The sequence below is a fragment of the Dermacentor andersoni genome, chromosome 4 (assembly GCF_023375885.2).
Source record: "Dermacentor andersoni chromosome 4, qqDerAnde1_hic_scaffold, whole genome shotgun sequence".
NCBI lineage: Eukaryota > Metazoa > Arthropoda > Arachnida > Ixodida > Ixodidae > Dermacentor > Dermacentor andersoni.
In genome coordinates, this window is record NC_092817.1 from 167,791,018 (window position 1) to 167,814,655 (window position 23,638).

Below are 23,638 nucleotides of genomic sequence, written 5' to 3' on the forward strand. Positions count from 1 at the left end.
GGTTGTTTTTGGCAATGTTTTCACCTAAACCGATAAAAAGTCCTCAAACACCTAATGATGGCCCTACATCACGTAGCTTTCATCAATAGTCCGATTCGTCTTCTTAGTTTCGACAATGTGGTACTCACGTGACTCTATTTTACAGCAAAGCTGTATACCTCTACCGTCCAAGGAAATTCTCAAGCCCTTGTTGGCACGGTAAGCAAAAAACTCCCCATACGTGGGCTGATTCCGAAGACAGTGCAAAGCCGGGCTGACTCGCGGCGGAGGGAAAGGAGGCGTTAAGCAGCCCCATACGTCTGCTATCTCGTAGATAGTGCAATGCCGGGCCGACTCGCGGTGGAGGTGAAGCAGCCGTTAAGTACACCCCATACGAGGGCCAATCTCCAAGATAGTGGAATGCCGAGCCGACTCGCGGTGAAAGTGAAGCAGGCGTTAAGTACTCCTCATACGTTGGCCGATCCCAAAGTTAGTGCAATGCCGGGCCGACTCGCGGCAGAGGTGAAGCAGGCGTTAAGCAATCGCCATACGTGGGGCGATCCCGAAGTTAGTGAGATGTCGGGTTGACTTGCGGCGGAAGCGAAACAAGCGTTAAGCAGTCTCCATAAGTGGGCTGATCCCGAAGATTGTGAAATGCCGGGCCGACTAGCGACGGAGATGGAGCAGGCGTTAAGCCGTCCTCATACGTGGGCCGATCTCGAAGGTAGTGCGATGCCGGGCCGACTCGCCGTGGAGGTGAAGCAAGCGTTAATCACTCCCCATACATGCGCCGATCCCGAAGATAGTGCCATGCCGGACGGACTCGCGATGGAGGTGAAGCAGGTGTTAAGGAATCCCCATACGTGTGCGGATCCCGAAGATAATGAAATGCCGGGCCGGCTCGGGGCGGAAGTGAAGCCCGCGTTAAGCAGTCCCCGTGCGTGAGCCGACGCCGATGATAGTGCAATTCCGGACCGACTCGAAGTGGAGGTGAAGCAGGTGTTAAGCACTCCCCATACGTGGGCCACATACGACTCCAGAGGTTCGACCCTACCATGAAGTTTAGGCTACCACCGAAAATTTAACGCAGCTGTGCCAGTGTTCTGCACAGACTAAGGCTGGGCGTAGCGTTTACGCGCGGATACGTGCTTCTCATGCGACGCACCGAGTCTTCACACTGTGAGGTGTTCAATGTGACTGAGACGATAGGTCATGTGCTTTGTACTGCCCTAAGTACGTGGAAGAGCGTGAAAGGTTGGACAACCACCTTATGCGTCTCGACAGCGCACCGTTGTCGGAGGACGTTATTTTAGGCCCTTGGCCAGATGCTCAATCGAGTTTCAAGGCCATGCAGGCATTACTGAGCTTTTTAAAAATTACGGGCCTGGAGTGCAGACTTTGAGCATGTCAAATTGCTTGCCATATGTTCTACATCTTCCTTCTATCGCCATCGTCACCCATCATGCTCCTCTTTCTTCCCTCTTTCTTTCCCTCTTCCCCTTCCCCCAATGCCGAGTAGCTGGCTAGAGGAATATACCTCAGGCCGACCTCTCGGCATTTCATATCATTAAACTTCTCTCTCTCTCTCTCTCTCTCTGGGCGGGTCCCGAATATAGTGCAATGCCGGGCAATATTGCGGCGGAGGTAAAGCAGGCGTTAAGCGGTCCCCATATGGGCAGATCCCGAAGATAGTGAGATGCCGGACCGACTCGCGGCGGAGGTGAATCAGGCGTTAAGCATTCCCCTTACGCGGGCCGATGCCTAAGATAGTTAAACGCCTGGCCGACTCGCGGCAGAGGTGAAGCAGGCGTTATGCGCTCCCCATACGTGGGCCGATCCCAAAGATACTGCAATACTGGGCCGACCCAGTGCAGTTCGCCATTAGGGCCCACATACATAACTTCGCTGGTCATCCTACTTCACAAAGTGCAAGGCACAGCGACATTTGTTGCTCTGTCTTTATTTCCTATTGTATAGGATGGAGTAGCTCGTGGTGAAAGCTTCATGAAAGCAACTTGTCGCGCCTTCGAGCTCCGCACTAGCAACAACAGTAAGAGACCTACGCACACGGTTACACCGTTCTAGAACACCTTGAGAGGGCGACGGATAAATATAGAATATGAATTATGAAATACAATACACAGAAAACGGAAATATATATAACTCACACTTCAGGATGATCTTGCGGCTTCAAGATAAAGTAATAGAGAAGTAGTGCTGAAACACTTTCACAGAGCAACAGATCAATATGGATTGCAGTACACTGGAAACAAACGTATATAATGGAAGCTTCTAGGTAATATTGTAGCTTCAAAATCAAACAAATCAGTAGTATGTCAAATAAAGTGGTCATATTTATGCAGTGTTAAAATGTGTTAGCGTGTTGCGGAACATACTGATTGGGGTTGACGGTGCATGAGCAATTTGACATCTGACAGAGTTAGGTTGCGAGTTTCTATGCGTCTATCGTGAAAGCTATTCAAATGTTTGGTTGGTGACAAAGCATTTCATCGCCATAATTAGTATGGGACCGTAGAACTTTCCACATTTCTGTGTGACGTGTAAGACGCACAGGTTGACAATTTACGAAGTGACCTATTTCAGCGAATGTCTTGCAATGTCTGCGATGACTGAGGTAAACATTCTTTAATAGAGTTTGGGTATATAGTTGCTAACTTTAGGAAGTATATACTTTTCAAAGACAGGTTCGGTGTGCTCTGTATATGGCAAATTTTCAATAATACACAAAGTTTCTTTTTTTCAGTAGTACCCGTTCACTTTCGATTTATTGGTTGAATCCCTACCAAATGACCAGAGTATACATGGAAGGAGAATACTGCATTGTATATTAAGGGCGTTCGTGCCGCCGCAAGAGTATATCTATTTCGAACTATATCTATTATTGCTGCGTTAGTTATTTCGCGGTGTCAAATGAAGTCTGAATCGCATTGTCTCGCAGTTAGCTCACGTCCTCTATAGGCGGCGTGTTTCTCCTTCGGAGGTTCGTCGAAATTGCAATGTGTCATTGCTACGTCGTGCAGTCTACCGAATATTGGTTCATGAAAATACTGGCCACGTATTGGGTCAGCGCACTGTTGGCACTGCAGTGAGAGGTAGTGCCGCAGCCAGGTTGATCGGGTAAGTCGCCGGGCTCTCCACCGAGTAGCAGCAAAGTAGTTGGGAATCTCACGTGCTGGCTCGCCTCGCTTAGACGCGAAGATTTGGCGGCCAAACATGGTAGTCCCATCTAACGGTATGGTTATCGACAGTAGACGCGGCCTGCATTTCCGCTGTCGCAGCAGAGCGGGCGCTGGTCGGGTGCACACCATACGTATGTCTTCCTCGGTGAATTGAGTGAGCTGATGGGCGGCTAGGTTGGTGGCTGCAGATGGCGATGGAATTAATGAGTTCCAGCACTCTGGTGCGGGCGCGGAGAGGGACGTCGACGGCGGATGTCAGCGACGTGGATCATCACAACCGGCTTGAGCTGCTGAGACTCGGGGACTCAGAATGACTGCTGTATATCCCCTGAGACGATCTTTGCAATTAATCGTATTGAGGCAGCATGGAACAGAACGTCCTACGCACTTATTCGCAGAAAACGGCTCCGATGGTCTTTGTGAGCTTGTCGGAGCCTAGTGCCTGTATTTTTCACTTCAACGAAAGCACTAGGTGGCTGCCTTCTCGAGCAGGCGTTTTAAGCATGTTGTCGATGTGGCTTCTGTTAGAAATTTCGCCACGGCCTCGGCCGTTTACGAATCATTCTGGCGTAAAGCTTTTGCCTCAAACCGCGCATGAGGAAACACTTTCTTCACCGATATGTCTGGGTCGGCGTGGTTAGCAGACGGTTCATATCTTCCGTGAAGATTGCGGTGTGCTCATGCTGTAGATGCACACAGGTTTATAGCATAGTTTTAACCCCCTCCTTGCACACGACGCTCGTGAATGTTCGTAGGAAGCCCCTGCAATACATCTCCTACGCCGTTACGCTGCGCCCTCGTTTTCCAAACCACTTCTAGGCAGTGTCTTTTATAGAGAAATAGTCATGACACAGCTAGTCGCACTTTCAGTTCCTGAATGTGGCGATTGAAGCTGGCGTAGGTTTCCAGCCAGCTTTCCAGACCTTGATCGATGATCTATGGAAGAACGGTGGCTCCATTGACTGTTACAACGCGACCCTTGCTGGCGACACAAGGATTGTCATTGGGACTGCTGACTGGGCCATGATCTTCTTAGTATTCTCGACCTGGCGGCCGCGATCGGTTTGGTGTCCTAGGTTGCGGTCAGCTCGTTGGCCGACGACAATACTTAGCTTGTTTTCATGGCTTGCTGGGTGTATCCCGTCACGACGAAGCACCTCGACGAGAAGCCACGTGGTAGCGACAGTGAACAATACACTATCAAGAACCGTGAGTTACGAATGTAACGCTAATCGGGGAACGGGAAGGCACTGAACGATTTACACTCGGGTAGAAAGATAGTTCCACGCATATGCGTCGAACATCCAATAAGTGATTGACGGTAATGAGCGTCAAACATTTGCTTCATGATTCGTTTAAGATTCTAGCGTAATCGTTGGTTCTTGCATGCCTTGAACAACGCACAATTGTATTCGTATTGCGCATGCAATTTTACTAAACGAGGTTCTGCTGCAGCATAGAAGGAATGTATAATCGGTGAGAAAGATGTGTCTGGTACACACAGGCGCTTCACGCGCTGAGTGGTAACCTAACATTATTTAGCCGGTGAAATGCGTTCAGAGATAAAATGTATACGAGTATGTGAGTAAACGTATGTTAGCACACTTGTGAAACCTTTATTGTTATTATTGCACAGAGAGCTTTGTCACATCAGTCTAAAAAGTTTGTACGGCTGCAACAAGAGAGCAGCGGGAGTCAGAACAGACGACTTCCGAGTGAGTAAAAAAAACTGTCGCTTAAACTTCAAAGGTTCCTCCACAATAGAACATGACTAATTAAAAATCTTCAGAGTGGGAGACTATATCACATAGTGAAGGTGCAAATGATTTGAATCTAATGCAGTGTGACTACCGTCATCAGCGTATTATATGGTATAGAATAAACATCTGCGGTATGAATAGACACGCCAAAGAAAGAACAAAATTTCGAGCAAATACTTTTCATGCGCATACAATATTGCTATATCTTCTCGTAAAGGAATGTACAAGTGCTGCCTCTCGAAGGCAACCTGGCCTTTGGACCTCGATTAATGCCAGAAATTACTTTTTAATTGACAAGAATACATCACCACCTTTTCGAAATGGTTCCTAATCAGAGATATTCTGTTCACGCTGCAAAATAACTACGAATATGGTTCATTCAAGCTTTCTTGCTGGTACAGTGTTAAAACACCTGCACAAAAAGTTCCCCTAACCAAACGTGGAGTCAACCATCTTTTGTTGACATTTCAACCCTCTAGTTACACAAAACAAAAACTTGCAGCACATTAAAGTTTGTCTTGAAATGACTGATAAAGCGACGTTCACCAACAACATAGTTCATGGAACAGTGAGCGCTGGCCAAGACCTGCCGTATTTTTCGACATTGAAGCACCCTGGCGACGACGTCCTGCCACATACCCGCCGTGGTTGCTCAGTGGCTATGGTGTTAGGCTGCTGAGCACGAGGTCGCGGGATCGAATCCCGGTAACGGCGTCCGCATTTCGGTGGGGGCGAAATGCGAAAACACCCGTGTACTTAGATTTAGGTGCACGTTAAAGAACCCCAGGTAGTCGAAATTTCCGGAGTCCCCCACTACGGCGTGCCTCATAATCCGAAAGTGGTTTTGGCAGGCAAAACCCCATAATCTGACGTCCTGCCACGTAATCTTGAAAAGCCAGTCTGCATCGTTCACATCTTGCCTTCCTTCTGGCACACATGCCCATAGCTTGTTTCTTTGTCTGCAAAACGACATCCGCACTGCTTACACTCATACGGTGTTTTATCCTCGTGCTTTGTTCGATGGTCGCGACCGAGATTTGAATTTTTCTGAAAGGATTGATCACAGACTTCGCCACCGGAAGCGCTCTTTCCACATTGCGAGTCTACATGTCTCTTGAGTTGATATTTGTTTTTGAATGATTTAGCACATTTTAGGCATACGCGGCGTTTCTACTCTGCGTGAGTGCACTGATGTTTACGCAGATTCTCCGTCCGCTTGAATGATTTGTCGCAAGTTTTGCAAATGTAGCGTTTCTCACCTGTGTGCGTGCGCTTGTGGTTATCTAGATGAGTAGACTCCCGGAACGATTTATTACATATTTGGCATTTGTAGGGTCTCTCGTTTGTATGCGTGCGCTTATGTTTATCTAGATGATTAGACTGCCGGAAGGATTTATCACAGATTGTGCATTTGTAGGGTCTCTCGTCTGTGTGCGTGCGGTAATGTTTAACTAGAGTATCAGCCCGGCGGAAGAGTTCATGGCAGGTTTTGCATTTGTGTTTTTTGTCATTACGGTTGTGGTAGTGTTCTAGAGACTTAGACACCTTCACAGATGAGTGATCACATGCTTTACAAAAGTGGGCTGTGTCACCCGTGTGTTCCTTTGTGTGCCCCTGTAAGGCGTCCCTTCTGCTCGAAACATTGCCACAGACACCGCACAGCTCTTGCTGTTGCCTTCCTCCGGTTGCAGTGGCATTCCTGCAAGTATACGGACAAAGGAGCTCAGTATGGCCGACTCTATTTACGGGAGGACAGAAACACTTCTTGCAAATCGAGAGGTTCACAAACTAAATGGCGAGTTAACGGTCAGGCGACTTTCTGAACCTGAGCGCTAACTTGCTGCATTTAGTCTTGGCGCTCGATTTGGGCTCGAGTTTGACATAGATTGGGCACTGCTGCTTATGATGGTCTGTGTGGTTAAACTTGAATATAAGAACGATCTCAGTTCGAGTAGCAAGAAACACAAGAACCACGCTTTATTTAATACATTATGTATAGCTTCTATGAAACAGGTACGTGTGAGAAGAAATGGCTGTCAGTGATGTTTAGTTAAGGAGCCTAGCAGGTATAAACATTTAAAATACATGTGCGCCTTCGACTGGCTCAGAAAGAATATTCAGGCAAAAAAATACACTGCTTCTCTTCAGCTAAAATACCTCTACGTTTTTCAGGACGCCTTGTGTGCTAAGAGTGGAAAAAAGTTTGGCACCGTGTTGCACTTCTCTAACACGTGAATGCGAAAGCTTGCTGCACACGTGATAGTGCATTAATTTATGCGATTGGAAGGGTAAGACTACTCTCAAAAGATAACTAACCACAATGTGAAGTAAACGCATGACGCTGTATGTTGACCTCATCAACGACACATGCGACAACCTAATGCAGTGCCTAAACGTTCTATTGTTATTTCTCTCATTCTCTCTTCCTTTTCTTCACCCTCCGTGCTTGCTTAGTGGCTATGCTGTTGGGCTGCTAAGCAAGAGGTCGCGGGATCGAATCACGGCCACGGCGGCCGCATTTCGATGGGGCCGAAATGCGAACACCCATGCGCTTAGATTTAGGTGCACGTTAAAGAACCTCAGATGGTCTAACCTTCCGGAGTCACCAACTACGGCGTGCCTCATAATCAGAATGTGGTTTTGGCACGTAAAACCCCAGAATTTAATTATTTTTTTCTTCATTTCTTTCTTTTTATCTGCGTTCTTTCGTTCGTTCGTTCTTTTTTCATTTGTTTATTCTTTTTTTCCCTTCTTCCTTCGTTCTTTCCTCATTTCTTTCTTTACTTCGTTCTTTCTTTCATTTGTCAATTATTATTCAGCCATTGTATATATACTTGCTTACGCAGATGGGCCTCATGATGATACCTTTTGTGTCTCTGGACTAGAGCCGTCTTTTCCGGTTAGCAGCCATCGCAATGAGCCGCCTGTCTTTCGCATTAGCAAACTATGATGCTGCAAAGGCGCAATATAGCGTTATTTCTAACCAGCACTGGTGGACTGACTTCCTGTCGGACATCACACGTCATAACTCAATCCGTGCATATGGAATACGAAGAAAAACTTCTGGGTTCAAATAATTCTGCAGTCTTTCAATCAAGTCATTTAATATTCCACTCGCATTCGAACACTAAACCATTCCTGCCGAAGGCACCGAGCACTCGGCGCTCACATGATCAATTCCACCATACTTTGCGAGCAAAAATACATAAAATACTTCAGTCTTTTCACACATGATGGATGGCATATGCTGCTGAACTAGTTTCTTGCTATATCTTTTTCTTCATTTCGTTGTGAAAATATGCATTACAGCAGCCACTGCAATCTTCGTTGATGTTATATAAATAACCTGTATTGCTCCCGTGGTCGACAGCATTTTTTTTAGGCCTGCGCTAAGCAATAGATGAACATTGAGCTCTGTTGTGCCGTGAATTTGCTATTTGTTTCCCTATATTTTACATCTATCACCTATGTTTACCTATATCACCAATGGAAAGACCCATCGATATTTGGGTTTAATAATGAATAGAACTCTTTCCTAAAGCCCTCATTGCACGTACCTGAAGAAAAAGCTATTGTCCATTGATCAGGTACTGAGATTCGTGTGCGGGAAAACATGGGGCACATCTGTACGTTCCGCTCTTCAATTGTACGTGGCTCTATTCCTAAGTTATTTACACTACAGCCTTGCAGTGTTGTCCAGTACGTGCAAGTCAAATATTCACTCATTGGAGAGCTAACAGGGACAAGCATTGTGCACATGTTTAGGGCTTCCTCGCTGTGCATCAACAGCTGCAACAATCGTGCTCGCCAAAGATCATTCTATCCAAACATACGCTGCTGTGGATTGTCTCAGAACGCATATCTGTCATCTTTCCTGCGTCCCTGATCATGAGTTGGCGTTCCTACGATCACAAAGACTGCGTGCAACGTTTTCTGAAGTTACAATCACCCATACAGATTGTATTCCACTAGGATACATACCAGCAGCAAGGCTTCCTGGTGTAAAGAAGAAAGCCAATCGCTCAACAATAGCTCTGAAACAGATCACTTTGCTTTTACTCAATGAGCATAGGGGGACCGAATACACATTTATACTGATGGTTCAGTCTCAACTACCAGCTCTTCAAGTGCCGTTGTCATTGCGGCTACGAAAGCCACAATCAAATTCAAACTGTTCCACATGACAACATGAAAGGCGGCGGAGCTTGCTGCCCTGTGTGCTGCTGTCAAATATCTCCTGCAAGAGACACCTCAGAAATGGGTCATTTTTTGCAGCAGCGTTTCAGTCTGCATTCTGCCATATATCATAGCACTCATGAGCAGTTGACATGAAATATGAGACCATCGCCATCAAACTATCCGTAAAGTGCACGAAATTATATTTCCGTGGCTACGTGGACGTACTGACATTGCTTCTAATAACTTCGCCGACGAAGCCCCGCTGGATGCCCGACCAGTTCCAGTCCCCTTATCAAGAATCGACACTGCAAGAAAGCTTCATATTGTGGCTAAATGTATGACACACAGATACTGGTCTTCTCCCATTCTCTCATAGGCTGAATCCATCCTTAAAGCTACAAGCGCCATAAAAAATATCCCGTTCTGAGGCGAACGTATTATGCCTTCTCTGGCTCAGGGTGGAAATTACTATAGCGTACTCGTACCGCGTTGGAATGGGGGATCCGCCCGTGTGCGACTTATGCGGAACCACAGAAACAATCGAACATATCCTATGTATCTGTCCTCAATGCGACGTCGAGAGCGAAGTTCTCCGGACAGCACTGAAGCAGCTGGACTCTAAACCATCTGCCGAAATGATAATTCTTGGATCCTGGCCGTGCACGTCGATGACACTGAGAGCCACGAAAGCACTTAAAATACATCAAGTCGACAGGTCTTGGGAACCGTGTGCAGACTCGGTGCGAATCTTCCACTGTGTGCGAAACTGTGCTCTTTCTTCTTCCCCATACCACCTTCCCCCGGGCAGGGTAGCAAACCGGACATTCGTCTGGTTAAGCTCCTTGTCATTCCTGTCTTCTATTTCTCTCTCTCTTTTAATATATTGCGCGAACTTCGACCACAGTGCCCATCGGCGCCGTATGATTAAGTGAATCACTGACACAACTGAGAGCGTTCGCGCTTGCGCAGAGCATAGCCCAGAGCAAGTGGCCTCGGTTAGGCTTTCCTGCTATGCAGATCCTCACCCTACGCCTCCTACTGAGTTATCTATACGCGTCTTTTTATTTCTCTGTGAAGGCTTACGGATAATTGCTTGAAGCTAGGTGTATATTTGTGTAATGTCTTAGCACCGGCGAAATCGAAACAAGCTCATTGACGTCTGTACTCGTTGAGTATTAATTACGTCTTGCATCTTCATCATTCTTGAAGCTTTGCCTCAGCCATTTCAATAACGTAATCTTCTGAAATAACACTTCGAAAAGCCTTCATCGTGTGGTTTTTCGTTAGGGTCACTGGGATGTCCAAGAAGTGACGCTACGGTGGATGGCTTTCCGTACTGCTTTCTGTCGTGTAGTTCCGACAGAATGTCACCTCTCGCCGTCTTAGTGAGTTTATACTCTGGCTATAGGGAGCCTAATACACTTTACTAGAAGAAATTCGAAATCATTCAGGCTGAATTTTCGGTCCTGTAACTGTGCATTACATGATATCTGTGAAATTTTTTTTTTTTTATGCCAAAGATCAGGAAAAAATCATCAGTGAGCCCTGCCTTTTGAGGGTGAAAGGCAAGTACTCTGCCATATATGTATGCCTGGTTTCCGCAGAACTATGAGTCAGGCACCACGGATCCCAACAAGGGGTCGCGACAGGACCACGACCTGTGTGCGCCAGTCCTACAACTCTGCAACAACCCAATATGTGTAACCAAGGGCGGTTACGACACACAAGGTTAGTAACCTTTGAGGGCTGAAATGCCGGAAGTCAGGAGAAGCGAATAGAAAACACAAAAGATGTAAAATGTGAGTGAAAGAAAATGTTTGCAGAGGCGGAACAGTAAGAGTAGATCCGTGATTTCGCTCAGATGGGTCGGTCCGAGGGTGCCGTGTATATGAAGAGGTGGCCATGAGGTGTGTTGCATCCACTGAAGCGCCATACAGGTCCAAACACCCGGTGTTGGCTGTGCCTGAGGCTCCCCATTTCCCGGCACCCGCTGAAGACGCGCATGGCTGATCGCGGCAGGATCCGAACCACATGTGCTTGGTTTAGTGGTGTCGCTACACACCTCACGAATGCTGACGCATAACACGCTTCCCTGAGGGGCAGCCTGCTATGAGCAATAGCTGAGATATTGCACCTTTCAGGCATCAGCACTACCCTCCTCAGAACAATTCCACTATGGGCAGCATTTCGGGCGGTCTTTGGGTTGCTTTGTGGTAATGAACATTTCAAAATGTGGGCTCACCTCCCGGTTCCTTCCGGGATAAACGTTGCTTTCTCCATGCCAGCATGGATTGTAGTAGGTGTGGCGCGATCGGCGTTGGTGCTGGACACCATGGGCGGGTAACTGATGCTTCTGCTGTCAGTGGCATCTGTATGGCCGGGAAAAGCAGCAGAGATGTTTACTCACCACTCTGGACAGGTCATTCATAGAGTATACAAATTTCGTGCTGAGAAATGGTGGCATGCAAAACGTTTTAGTTTAGATTTCTTGGTAGGGAAGCTCGGCTGCAGTGTCGCTTTTTGTGGTGCTTTCTTTTTCTCGGAAATTCTGCATTGAGTGCGAGCAAGAACTTCGTAGGGATAAAAGAGACAGTCTCGATCAGGTCCGTGGTAGGGTGAATTTTTCTAAAACTAAGTACGCTGTAAGTACAGGAGATTACAACACGACAACGTTCTAAGCGAAAGACGACAGGTCGCAATTTCTTGGTGCGGTACAAGAATCGTATAGGTGCTTTTTTTTTTCCTGTAAAAGGCGCATTCCATGCTTCACCAAGGTGGCAATGGATGATATGATAAATTCAATGAGCATGCTTTCGCAGACACCCAACTTGTCTTGAACAAAAAAGGACGCGTGCTCGTTATTGTAAAGCCTCTCACGCAGTAGTGCACTAAAGGAACCCGGAGCTCGGAGGCTCCTGTCTAAATACGGAAAAAAAAGGATGTCGTTTCTCTCGGTCATCCTTGCACCAAATTTGATGGCGCCTATTGAATGCGAAAGGAAATAATAAAATGTTATGAATGAATAATTTTGTTCATGCCCTGAAAGCTTTTATGAAAAAAATTGTATGGGAAAAGTTTTGTAAAGAAACAATATCAAGCTTACAGCTCTTTAATAGAGGAATAAAACAATATCAATTCTGGAAACCACATTTAGGGTACATTGCCAAGCACTCCTAAACATTTTTGCACTTTTTGCGTCTTGTAAATTCCTAAGTCAAAATCAACAGCTTTAGATGTCCTAACGGAAACAGTTTACACAAATGCGATATTTATTTCCGAAGCAGAGCTGCTAAATTCTGGCCGGTCTGTTTCAACCCTTTTAGAATGCAACTCTTAAATCTAAAGCATGCGTACGCTTGCAGACTCGCGCAAGCTCGCGTCTACGCACCTTGCATCTGCGGCAGGTCACGAAAAAAGTGCTTTCCATCCCCAAAGTCGCGCTAAAGCGCTCGTTCACTGCACTTACTCACACACCCTTAGCTAGGCAGCCAGGACCGCCGACGCGAGGCAGCCGAAACGTGGGATAACAGAAAAGAGATGTTCACCCAGAATGTGCCGCGTTTCGACGCGTACGAGCCATGCCGCACAATCTGCGCATGCATGGGCGCGCGAACGCCAACCTGGGCATATCCGCTAGCGCGCGGGCGGTTCGGGCATTAGGCGGCCGTTCTTGCGTCGACGTCGACGTCGGCTTCGGCGGCATAACCGAGTGAACGAGTACAGCGAAAAATGAAAGCCTACGCGCAGCACAGCGGGGTTTGAAAGGCGCGAGGAGGAAAGCGAAGACGGTGGTGCAGTGGAACTGTGAAGCGCAAATCGGAGGAGTGTATGACAAAAGCGTGAGAAGATAGCCATAATGCGGCAACGATGACTCATAGATGGCGCTAGACTAGCGCGTGTCTTCCGGGAGATCTGTCCACGGCGGTTGCTGTGAATCGCGCCCACGCCACACCCACGCGCTGGCTTTCAGGACCTCCAGATTAGCGAGGCAGTCGCGACGCACTTCGCTCCATTTGCAAGGTGCCGCACGAGAAAACATTGTCCCTGCACCCAATATATTGTGAAATGAAAACCCGTATTGAGCACCGCTAAAATTTCGCGTCAGGGAGTATCGTTATTGTCGATCAGTCTAATTTTGTCAACTTCCGGGCATTTTCGTAAATATGTAGGCCCTAAAAGATCGCTGCTTCCAATCACTGGAATTTACCTTCTCAAATGCAACGAACATCGCTCATATCACTAAGATTGGTTATTCTAAACATATCTCCATCTTACATGCATTTGTATAGCATAATGTGAAATGGCCATAAGTTGAAGCTTTCTCTTCGGATATGTTTTTTAGCACAGTGAATGGATGGAACAACTAATGACGTCACCAACCCGCATGTTAATACCTTCATTTCGATTGTACACCGATATCCACTATCTTTTACAGGTCAACAATATCTGTGGAACATTGCACCTACAGGTTTTGAGCATCGCCTATTCATTCCTAGCATCAGACGTAACCTCCTCCGGTCTTGGGCAAAGGACACGCTGACAGTACAAATTTACAAACTGATTATAAATTCGAGGCTGAAGAATACCGCAGAAAACCACGTCTTGATGTGATAGATGCAAGCTCCAACCAATAGTGAGGTAGGCAGGAAGAGCTTTACTATCCCATACATACAGTCACCGACTTCTGTAGTTATTTACAAGAAAAAGAAAACCATATATAAGCCCCTATCTCTCAACGCACCTTAGACACATACCACATTGTTTAAAGTAGGTCGTCCAATGCGCATATGTAAGAGTGATGTCGGCGACATCAGATCAGAGTGGAAACGCGTGGAAACATTGAAATCCTGAGACAAGTGCCAATAAACAGTTTAACAGCAGCAACCACGCCACAATACGTTGAGCGGAAGGACTGCGTACATTGTAGAACACCACTAAGGTGTGACCGACCTTTCGTAAATCAGCGAGAGAGCTTTCTTACATGGCCCTTCACGAGGTTTGTCTGTTTAAACAAATGGGGCGGCTTAAGAATCGGGTGGCGGCAACCGTGCCTCCAATGCATAGAATGGCTCCGAACCAGGAAACAGTTGCAATTTAAAAAGATGGTTACGCACCCATCCTCTTGAAGGAGCGGCGCTTTGAGAAAGACAGTCAAGGCCCCACAAACTGATACGTGTGCGCAATGAGAACTCCTTGCAAAGGCACCACCTGTAGCACGTGCGTTCGATTTATCATTCAATGCCGGAACACAAAAGATGTGTCGTGCGGCCGAAAAAAAACTGTATAAAATGGAGGAGAAGCTCAATACGTTAACCTGACCTAGGCCCTCGACTGCTGTGTGGGATAGGGCGAAGGAACGATGCTTGTGGACGCTAGTCCTAATCGAGTACTAATCGAGGGAAAGGGGAAGAGTTCCTGCAGACGATTAGCCTCGCCTCTTCGCGGTGCAGTAGCACGACAGTTTCATGTCGTCTATACTTTCCGATAGGGAATTTATCTGAAAAATTATCTTACCAAAACACCTCCTTGACGGTGGCTGATAATTTCCAGTCGATAAACGAAATTTGCAATGGTGACTGATGAGGGTGCTTTAACGACAGGCTGCTCGAGAAACCACAAAACGTAAAGAAAAAAAACATGTGTGCTTGGCTTGCTACGTGTTGCAATACTCGCTACTATGAGCCCATTCCAAGGATATATCCAAGAAAAATCGCCAAGCGCCTATGGCATGCACGAATTGATTCGCTTGAAAATAAATTGATTCGAAAACTTTAGGCGTGTACATTATGTGTAGTATTCACTACTAGCACTCAAGTAATCCCCATGCATTTCACACTAAGGCTGCACAAGCAGAAACCGACATGGTGACGCTGGTAAGCTGTTCTTTTTCGCAATACGTGCGCAGCGTTCGTGATCGATGTAAATGTTCTTTCCTCTGTGGGTTGTCAAGTGTCTTCGCAAGTGGTAAGGGTCGGAGACCACGCCGTACATACCATCGACGTCAGTGGCATCGGTGCGGCTGTTCAACGCGTTCCATAGGTCCTCGAAGGAGTCGTCACAAATCCTGGAATTATACATATGTATCAGACTCCTCTCCTCGCTTGCAGGTAAGCCCTAATATGCCTTAAGAATGGTTTCTTAAAACCAAATTTGGAGAAAAGAAACAGGTATTTTGAAAACGAACGTGATACCTATGTTTCATTTGATCTAAACGCTCCCTCCCCGATTGGCACAGGGTTAACGGCCCACCCGATGCAAAATCTGCTGCATGGAGTTCATAAACCTTGGTAGAAGTGCCTTCTTGACATGAACGAACAGCGTAAAATTAACGTTTTTAGTTCAATTACAACGGGTCTAATTAGGACTTTGTAGTTATGTAAAGTCAGTGGTGACTGTCTATTTGTAGTTGTAGTGACAGTTCTCCACTGCAGTTGTGCATCTGCCACAGTGTCAATAACTTGCAGTGCACAATCGCGACCATTATTCCGAATAAGCTGAATGGAACATTTGAAACCATTTCCTTAAAAATATTGGCGCGCAAAAAGAATACTCTTTCGTACGTGCCTGTTGGGATTTGCTATCAGCCTGGCGGCATTACGGCCTCCAATATATAGTGGACAAGTGACAAATACCGGAACAGCGCTAAAGGGAATGTATCTTATATAACACAATATATGAAATTACGGGCAAAACTGACTTCCACTGAAGGATATAGAACCAATGGTTGTCTCTTAGGCAACTCTCATTTTGAACGCTTCTGAACAGAAAGGTGACGTCGGAAAGTGACTTTAAGTTTGCTTCAAATGTCACCCGCAGCTTCCTCTGCGAACGATCCAGTTTCATGTGGAAGCGGAAGGAACAAGGCGCAGTTCCAGATAGCACGCTATGAAAGAGCGCAAGTTTAAGGAACGTGCTTGCCCAACTATCCGCAAATAGCAAAGAGTACCGTAAATTATCATAATATGAAAGAACATAAGTTCGGGCACGTTGGTATTTTCTTTTAGCCTCCAGCGCATAAGAGTCAGCGGGACAGTGCAGACAGACGCAGACGAAACGCTGACTTTCAGTAATTGTTTATTATTACAAACATCAGACATTTACGAGACATAAACAAGCGCCTTGAGAAGGTGCATTTATGTGAGTTTAGCATTCATGATATGAAGCACCACAGCCCATTCTTATTCTTCTGATTATTTCAGATCATGAGACTGAAATAATCAAAAGAATAAGAATGGGCTCGGGTGCGTTTGGCAGGCATTCTCAGATCATGAACATCAGCTTGCCATTATCACTCAAGAGAAATGTGTATGACAGCTGTGCTTTACCAACACTCACGTACGGGGCAGAAACCTGGAGGCTCACGAAAAGGGATGTACTTTAACTGAGGACGACGCAACGAGATATGGAAGGAAGAATGATGCGCGTAACGTTAAGGGAGAAGAAAAGAGCAGAATGGGTGAGAAAAGAAACGCGAGTTAATGACATCTTAGTTGAAATCAAGAAAAAGAAATGGGCATGGGCAGGACATTTAATGAGGAGGGAAGATAGAGGATGGTCATTAAGGGTTACGGGCTGGATTCCAAGGGAAAGTTTGGTGGGTGAATGATATTAAGAAGTTTGCAGTGACGACATGGCTACCATTAGTACATGACCGGGGTGGTTGGAGAACTATAGGAGAGGCCTTTGCCCTGAAGTGGGCGTAAGCAGGCTGATGGTGATGATCATGATAATGATTATTATTATGATGATGATGATATGAAGCATGAGATGTGTGAAAGCCATAAATGATGCTTGAACCAAGTAAGGAAAGTACCAAGTTACAAGATAATGAGATTATTCTGTACTTCCATTCCTCTCACTCCCGAGCTGCTCTTGGTGCGTGGTTAAGATAATCCAGTTCTTCAGAAAGCTCAACAGATGGTGCACTAACAAACAACACCCCTCAGAACAGCAACCCTCGCCGCTTCTATGGTCTCAGGTGTGGTTTGCAAAGTCGATCGAAATGGGTCGCGAAGCTTTGCACGAAATATGGTCCAGAACAGATAGTCACCGACATCAGCAAGGGCAGTTAGGGGAATAGCGATAGAAGCGTGGCTGTGTGAGGATGGAACAAATATGCAGAACGAAAAACCATTTTGAAGTAAAAAGAGTCACTGTATAATATTATTCAACAGAAATAAAATTCCTGATATTTGTTGAGCACCTGAAGCGACGAAACTCAAGAAATCTCTATTTTACTTTATGGTAAACACTAAATTGCACCATTATACTCTGTCCGCTACAACGGGGTGCTTTTGAAGTTGTGCACGTAAATTGAACCATTTTCATGGACGAAACGGTGCTTGCCAGGCGAGCTTTGAAGATGTCCTGGCTCGGTGAGAACGATGCCGATCCTAAATCACCTCTTCTCGCAATCCCATCCATGCAAGAACACGATGCAGCGCCACTTTATCATATAGCTCAGCACCACTATGCTTCAAAGAGAACGCACTTTCTCAAGCACCGACTACGATTTTTCCTCCGATAGAACACTCGATTAAGAGAACTTGTGCGAGTACGGGAAAACTCGCCTACGTATTCGCTTTCAAGGTTAAGACACATTCCGTGAACGCATGCCCAAAGGTATACACTATGATTCCTTTCGCAGAGTCGCCTTAAGGCAGTCGCTTTTGTTTAAGGTTGAAGGTGTTTGTATGGCGTAAGAGAACGGACGCAATGTGTAGAGAATGACTTTAGGAATAAGGAAGCCCCTTATTATTCCTTTGCATGCCGCTGCCGCGCATGCCACGGAATTCAACCACTGTAACGCCATTCGTCGACCTCTATAACAAACGACGCAGTGGTCGACTTCAGATTAACTGGGAACACTCTCCTTACGGCCGGCGTACCCATGCCGGCATTGCCTCAGTGAACTTGGACATAACCCTATTTCATTTTGTGATGCCTATATGAGTATCTTTCCTTCACAATCTTCATATATTGTAAATAGGGAGTGAGTAAGGAGGTTTCAAACCTGCAAGTGTACCGCACATTGCAGCCTGTTAAGGGGATGCGAAATCGGGGGAGCTTTTGATACTCAATAGTTGCAGCATGGGGTCTGGACAGTGCCGTGCGGTGTTCCCTCCTTCTTACCCTGTCCGGGTCCGGTGGCGCTGTTGCAACCATGAAGTACGACAAAGCAGGCTGCGCCGGCCGAACGCTCAAAACTGCTGATGCAGTACCTGTTTCAGCCATCAGAGCTAGCCCACCCAAGGTGAAATTATGGAGTAGAGGCATATTGTTACACGGGTAGCCATTGCTGTTGTCTCAGAGTTGCTTTTTAGAACATTTCTAAATGTGAACTTACGTGGCGCCGTCTTCCAAACTGGCTGATGCTTCCTCCATGCCAGCGAGGCTTGTGTTGGGCCTAGCATTATCGATGCTGCTTACGCACCCCAGTTGCTGGTAACTTGTGATGCTAGTGTCAGTGACGCCTGTATGGCATAAAAGTGTAGTAAACGTGTTCATTCGCTGTACAGCAAGGGCAATTCATGAGAAATCGATATTCCATGCTCATTGTGCAAGGCAAGTAGCTTTTAGTGGTAGGGAAACTTTACTGTTGCGTTTCCATACGCACTGCTTTTTCTTTCTGCAACTTTCTAGATTTCATGCGAGAATTTCCTGGCTATGAAAAAGCCAAGCACGACGAAGATTGTGGAGTATTCGATTCTTCTGAATATTACCCAGGTTTTATCTCAAACCGCGAGCAGAACACGACAGTGCTCGAAGTGAGAAACGACAAGTCGGTTTCCTGTTCGTCGAACCCTTGACCCAATATACTTGCTGTGTTATCCAGTAATAAGCACACTAGATGCCTCACGAATTTCTTGCCTTATTTTGATCTATTATGAGCAGCAGACACAGCCCAACATGGACGACGACAAAGAAAAATTGAGAGGACGCATTTCTACGGAGAGATTTAAATTTTTCTTTGTCGTATGCCCTTAATTTGTTGACCCTTTATGACAGATAGGTGCGCCATCCAACGACGTACTCGCTTTTCAGAAACTGATTATCCGAAACCAGTTTGCTGCCTCCACTATCTGAAGTTCCTAAGCACTGACAGTAAGCACTGCATGTTTAGAAGATCGTTAGGAACGCCAAAATGACCGTCTTCGCCAATGTTCCTCTATAGGCTATCAACGGACTATAACACAACTATCACAAAGATTTCTCAATGCACATATGTAAGAGTCCTATTCCAGTCGCCAGATCAGCTCGGAAATAGATGCGGAAGTGCTAATTCATGGGGCAATTCCACTGAACTGTGCAACGGAAAGCGTCATATCGCGTTAACAGTGTGGGCTGAATGAATAGCGCTGCAAGGATTGTAGCTAGGTGCACATCTTCCCTATAACTGCGCAGAAATTGCGTGAAATTGAAGAGAGTAACACGCGAGAGACTTAAAAGGCTAAAATTACGGCAGAGCCGTCCTCAGGATGACCGTCGGCGCAATTGAAATTAGCAATAAAACACGAAGGACACGCTGCATTGTCTAATAGACCTTTATTTAGAATATGAAGGGGGCGGGAGGAAGGGAGTTCGCTAAGAATGTTCATGGCATTTATGGCATTGTTACACCCAAATGCGCGAGTCTTTGAGCCTTCGTACGTCACATTGAACGCGGATTCCAAACCACCAGAACTAAAGATTTGAGTGTCATCTTTGACATTGACGAATGAAATATAGTGTGATAGCATAGGCGTAATTTAATGAACTTGTTTTTTTATTGTACGCCATTCTCGACTTTATTAGTCGCGCCGCTAAGCTCGCAACGTTCGTGAGGCCTGCGAAAGAGGTTGCGCAGATACTGGCACAATGAATGATGCTTGATGTATGCAAGGAATGCTAATCGCCTTACAAAAAAGAAAGTTCAATTTGGAAGGCCGGTATTTCAGCATGGGGTAGATTCTCTTATCAAAGCGTTACAGTTTTGAAGTAGTGGCACACTTACTGTAAATTGTTGGTACTGTGATTGTTACTGGGATTGTCAACACGAAACATGTTTCAGAAGCGTATTGTTGGGTTATTTGGTAAAGGCAACAGAGGGTGAACAACTACTCAAAAATTTTGTGTCTCCTTGGCTTACATATTCATTAATTTGCTAAGATTCTTTATGCTGCGGCTGTTACTTGGCTTGCTTGGTAGACAGTAACAAAGAGCGTAAATATAAAGTATTTCGGTCTGTCCACAATTGTATGCTGTGACTTCTGCAGTTGGCGTAATAGGAGTAATTATCGCACTGGGCCGAAAACGTGGTAGTGCCGTTAGGACCCTCCGGTAAAGACATCGGAAACGCCACCCTAATTTCACATCTTAATCTGTATTTGCATCAAAGCACTTCCTTTGCCAACCAGCTTGATCGGTACGACAGAAACATTATCGCAATGTTCAGAGGACGAACCCACAGACTCTGCTTGGCAAATAAAATTGTACACCAATGGTCCCAAGAGCCCATTTATGAGGGAATTAATCCCTGTACAGAATGCACAGTCTCGGCTACTGCCGTTCTGATCTAGGAGCGTCATTTACCTGCCCACGGATACAAGAACATATTACAAGAACTGCACAGGTGAGGTTATGTATGAAATTGCATATATTCAGATAAACACAAATTTCTCAATAAGGACACATAAGTTGGCTCATGCGGAAACCGTCTTGACGACGCTGGTAAAGTGCATCCTTATAACCAATGAATGTACCGTTGCTCCGGTAACCGTAGGGGCAATCTCCTACGTTTGTTGTAAACTATCTTCGCAAGTTCCACCCGTGGCAAATGGCCATCGCCTACGTACCGTCGACGTTGAAAGCCCCGTCGGGTATCGGCGTGGGCTGTGTGATCCACTGGTACTTCCAGGCGTCATCAGGAATGCTGCAATTAATAAAGTATTGGTCAGGCAATTACTAGCTGTGACAAAAATGGTTCAATTTATCTTTTATTGAAACAAATTTCACAAGAAGTAAAGTCGTGTTTTGTAATCGCGCGACTTGCAATAGTTCGTTCTTACCAAAGACTGACTATGCTGTCTGGCATAGGAGAAACGGCACACTCGGGGCACTATGCGGTGAAGAGCACTCATCCACCATGCACGAAACCGCACCTTTACTTGCACGAACACTGTCAGTTTAACCTTTGAAGTACTTACAATAGGTCCCACGTAGATTGCTGCATAGCATGCTTGCTCCACTTTCCACTGAGACGGAATACTAGCAGTAATTTCGGAATCACATCTTGATGCATGGAACATATCTTTGTATCAATAAATCAGGTTGGAGTATAAGAATGACAATGTGCAGGTGGTCGCTGCAAATGGTCTCTGATGGTCTCTGTAAAAATGGTAAAGTGGTGGTCTCTGTAAAGACGCTCTCTGTAAAAATTCCGATTTCTACCCGCCTTATGGTATTCGGCATCGCCGTGGCGAATCCGGCGTTTTCACGCCAATTACATTATGACTGATGAATCCAGAAGCTATCACTAATATATCGTAATTTAGTTATTTGAAATTATCGGCTCCAATGACTTGCTCTGAAGAACAGAAACATATTTCAAGCTCTTAGCCAAGTCATAATTTGAACGCTTACGAAAAAAATGCCGAGTTCAAATGAGATAATAATGAACTACAATGGAGTTCATAAATATTTGTTTTCAAGCGATGCTAACTTTGCTTCTGTTTGTCGCCGAAGCCTATTTAATAATTCTAAATATTTTATTGTGAGGACGGCATGAAAAATAGCTGACGTGCGACGTGCTACAGGACGATAAACGATACCGTAGAATACAATGATTTCCACTACCCTATCGGGATAGTATAAAGTCGCCCCTGTTTGCTCTTTGAAAAAAAAAAACATTTACAACACAGTAATTTAAACTTCACTTGTCAATAACATTAACAACAGAAAAAAATACCTTCATCGGCCAAAATAATTCAAGCAGGAAATGAGTGTTTTCTCTGTAATGTGTATTTAGTTGCCCTTAAGCAACACGTGGAAATGGAACAGCAATCCTTTTAAACCAGCTTGTGTCTTTTCATCCACAGCGATTGTTTTCGATAAGTAAAGCTTTGAGCGGGCAGTACTCAATTAGTCACTTTTTTTTAATTGCGAAATGATAGGAATTATTGTTCACTTCGACGAGTTGCCTAGAAAAAGCTTATGGTTCGGCACACAAATTGCTCACTGCGGTTAAAAATAATTCCGAAGTTCCTCGTGCAAGAGCCACGACCTTATAAAACGCATGCCACAGTAGTCGACTGAACATAAATTTTGACCATCGTAGCTTTTGTAACGACCAACTAAATGGAGATAAGCAGGAGCCTTTGTGCAGTGTGCTTTCATCGAAATTTGGTGGTGCCACCTAGGATTGAACCCGGGACTTCGAGCTATCGTACCCTATGGAGGGTGTGCAGTGCAATAATCAAACAGAAACGAAACATTTTCTTCTGTAAGAATGCTCGCTGCACGTTCTGAGAAATCTTATCCTGAGCGCTGAACAGCTTGTCATGTTGATTGCCAGATTGCCATGTTTAGCGCTAAACAGCGCTAAACATGGAAATATATTCGCACCCCGCGTGGGTCGACGCGTGTAGACCTAAGAAAGCCTCGGACTTGAAAGCTAAAGTTGGCTGTCAAAATTACCCGTTTTCGGTGGGCACAAATGTACAGATATACAAGTTTGTAATATGGGTTATATCAGGGTAACAGTATCGGGTAACAGTATTGAATGAAATTTAAGAAGCGGTACAGCTCACGTATTGTAGGCGTCCAGAGTAGATGAAGCACCCGGGGTACCGTCCCATGTGGTACTTGCAGTTGCCTCGTCTGTCGTACTAAACTCAGGAGGCGTGTATTCGTAGCTTCTTTCATCAGCCATGCCTGATGTATTGATGGCGTAGACCTGGCGTGTATTCGCGGATGCGCACCTTTGAATGACCGCGCATGCGCACTCAATCCCAAGAAAGAACGGAAACTAATAAACCTAAAGTCACTTTGAGATTTCGATTAAAATGATACCACACAGCTGGAAAAAAATGAGACGTTTGAGTCTGCTACTAGCTTGACGCGACTGTGCAAAAAGTTGCACGCAAGCAGAGGCGCCCCGATAAGCCTAGCTATCTTTCCGCCCAATGATCTGCCCAAGCTAACCATCACCACCACGAAAACTAAAATGTACATTTATCGGATGATATCGTTTCTTTGTTTTCATGCTGCTCTCAAAGTTACGTGAACATCTTGCTGAGAAGAAATTGTTGCCCGTGTAAGCACTCGTGAAAGTGTAGGAGGTGTACAAATCAAGGTATGTCCAACTAGCGTATGACTACCAGATGCTGCAATTCTGGCTCAGTTGAAGTGAAGCAGGTAATTCTTACCACCCGACGAGTGGCGCTCGCTTTGTTCTGTTGCCAACAAATTCCAGCGCTGTCTTCGCTAACACCTAGCAATACAGAACTAGAATTGCTTCGCACATGGCGCGATTATTCGGTA

General features: G+C 45.6%; 1 protein-coding gene across 1 annotated transcript; it reads right to left on the bottom strand.

The window, feature by feature from the left end:
• Positions 1-10,975: 10,975 nt before the first annotated feature.
• LOC129386597 (uncharacterized) lies at positions 10,976-23,027 on the bottom strand. Its single transcript, XM_072287663.1, has 6 exons — positions 22,906-23,027; positions 20,953-21,029; positions 18,465-18,591; positions 15,112-15,182; positions 11,361-11,487; positions 10,976-11,039 (listed from the first exon to the last, which is right to left on the bottom strand). The coding sequence occupies exons 1-6, from the start codon at positions 23,025-23,027 to the stop codon at positions 10,976-10,978; spliced, it is 588 nt and encodes a 195-aa protein (XP_072143764.1).
• Positions 23,028-23,638: the final 611 nt, after the last annotated feature.

Excerpts from the sequence above, each read along its gene's own strand:
- LOC129386597 (XM_072287663.1), bottom strand. The coding sequence starts at position 23,027 with ATGGCTGATGAAAGAAGCTACGAATACACGCCTCCTGAGTTTAGTACG. Across the intron at positions 18,592-20,952 it reads CGGGGCTTTCAACGTCGACG|GCGTCACTGACACTAGCATC; the intron begins GTACGTAGGCGA and ends TATGCCATACAG. Across the intron at positions 15,183-18,464 it reads AGTTTGGAAGACGGCGCCAC|GATTTGTGACGACTCCTTCG; the intron begins GTAAGTTCACAT and ends GTATAATTCCAG.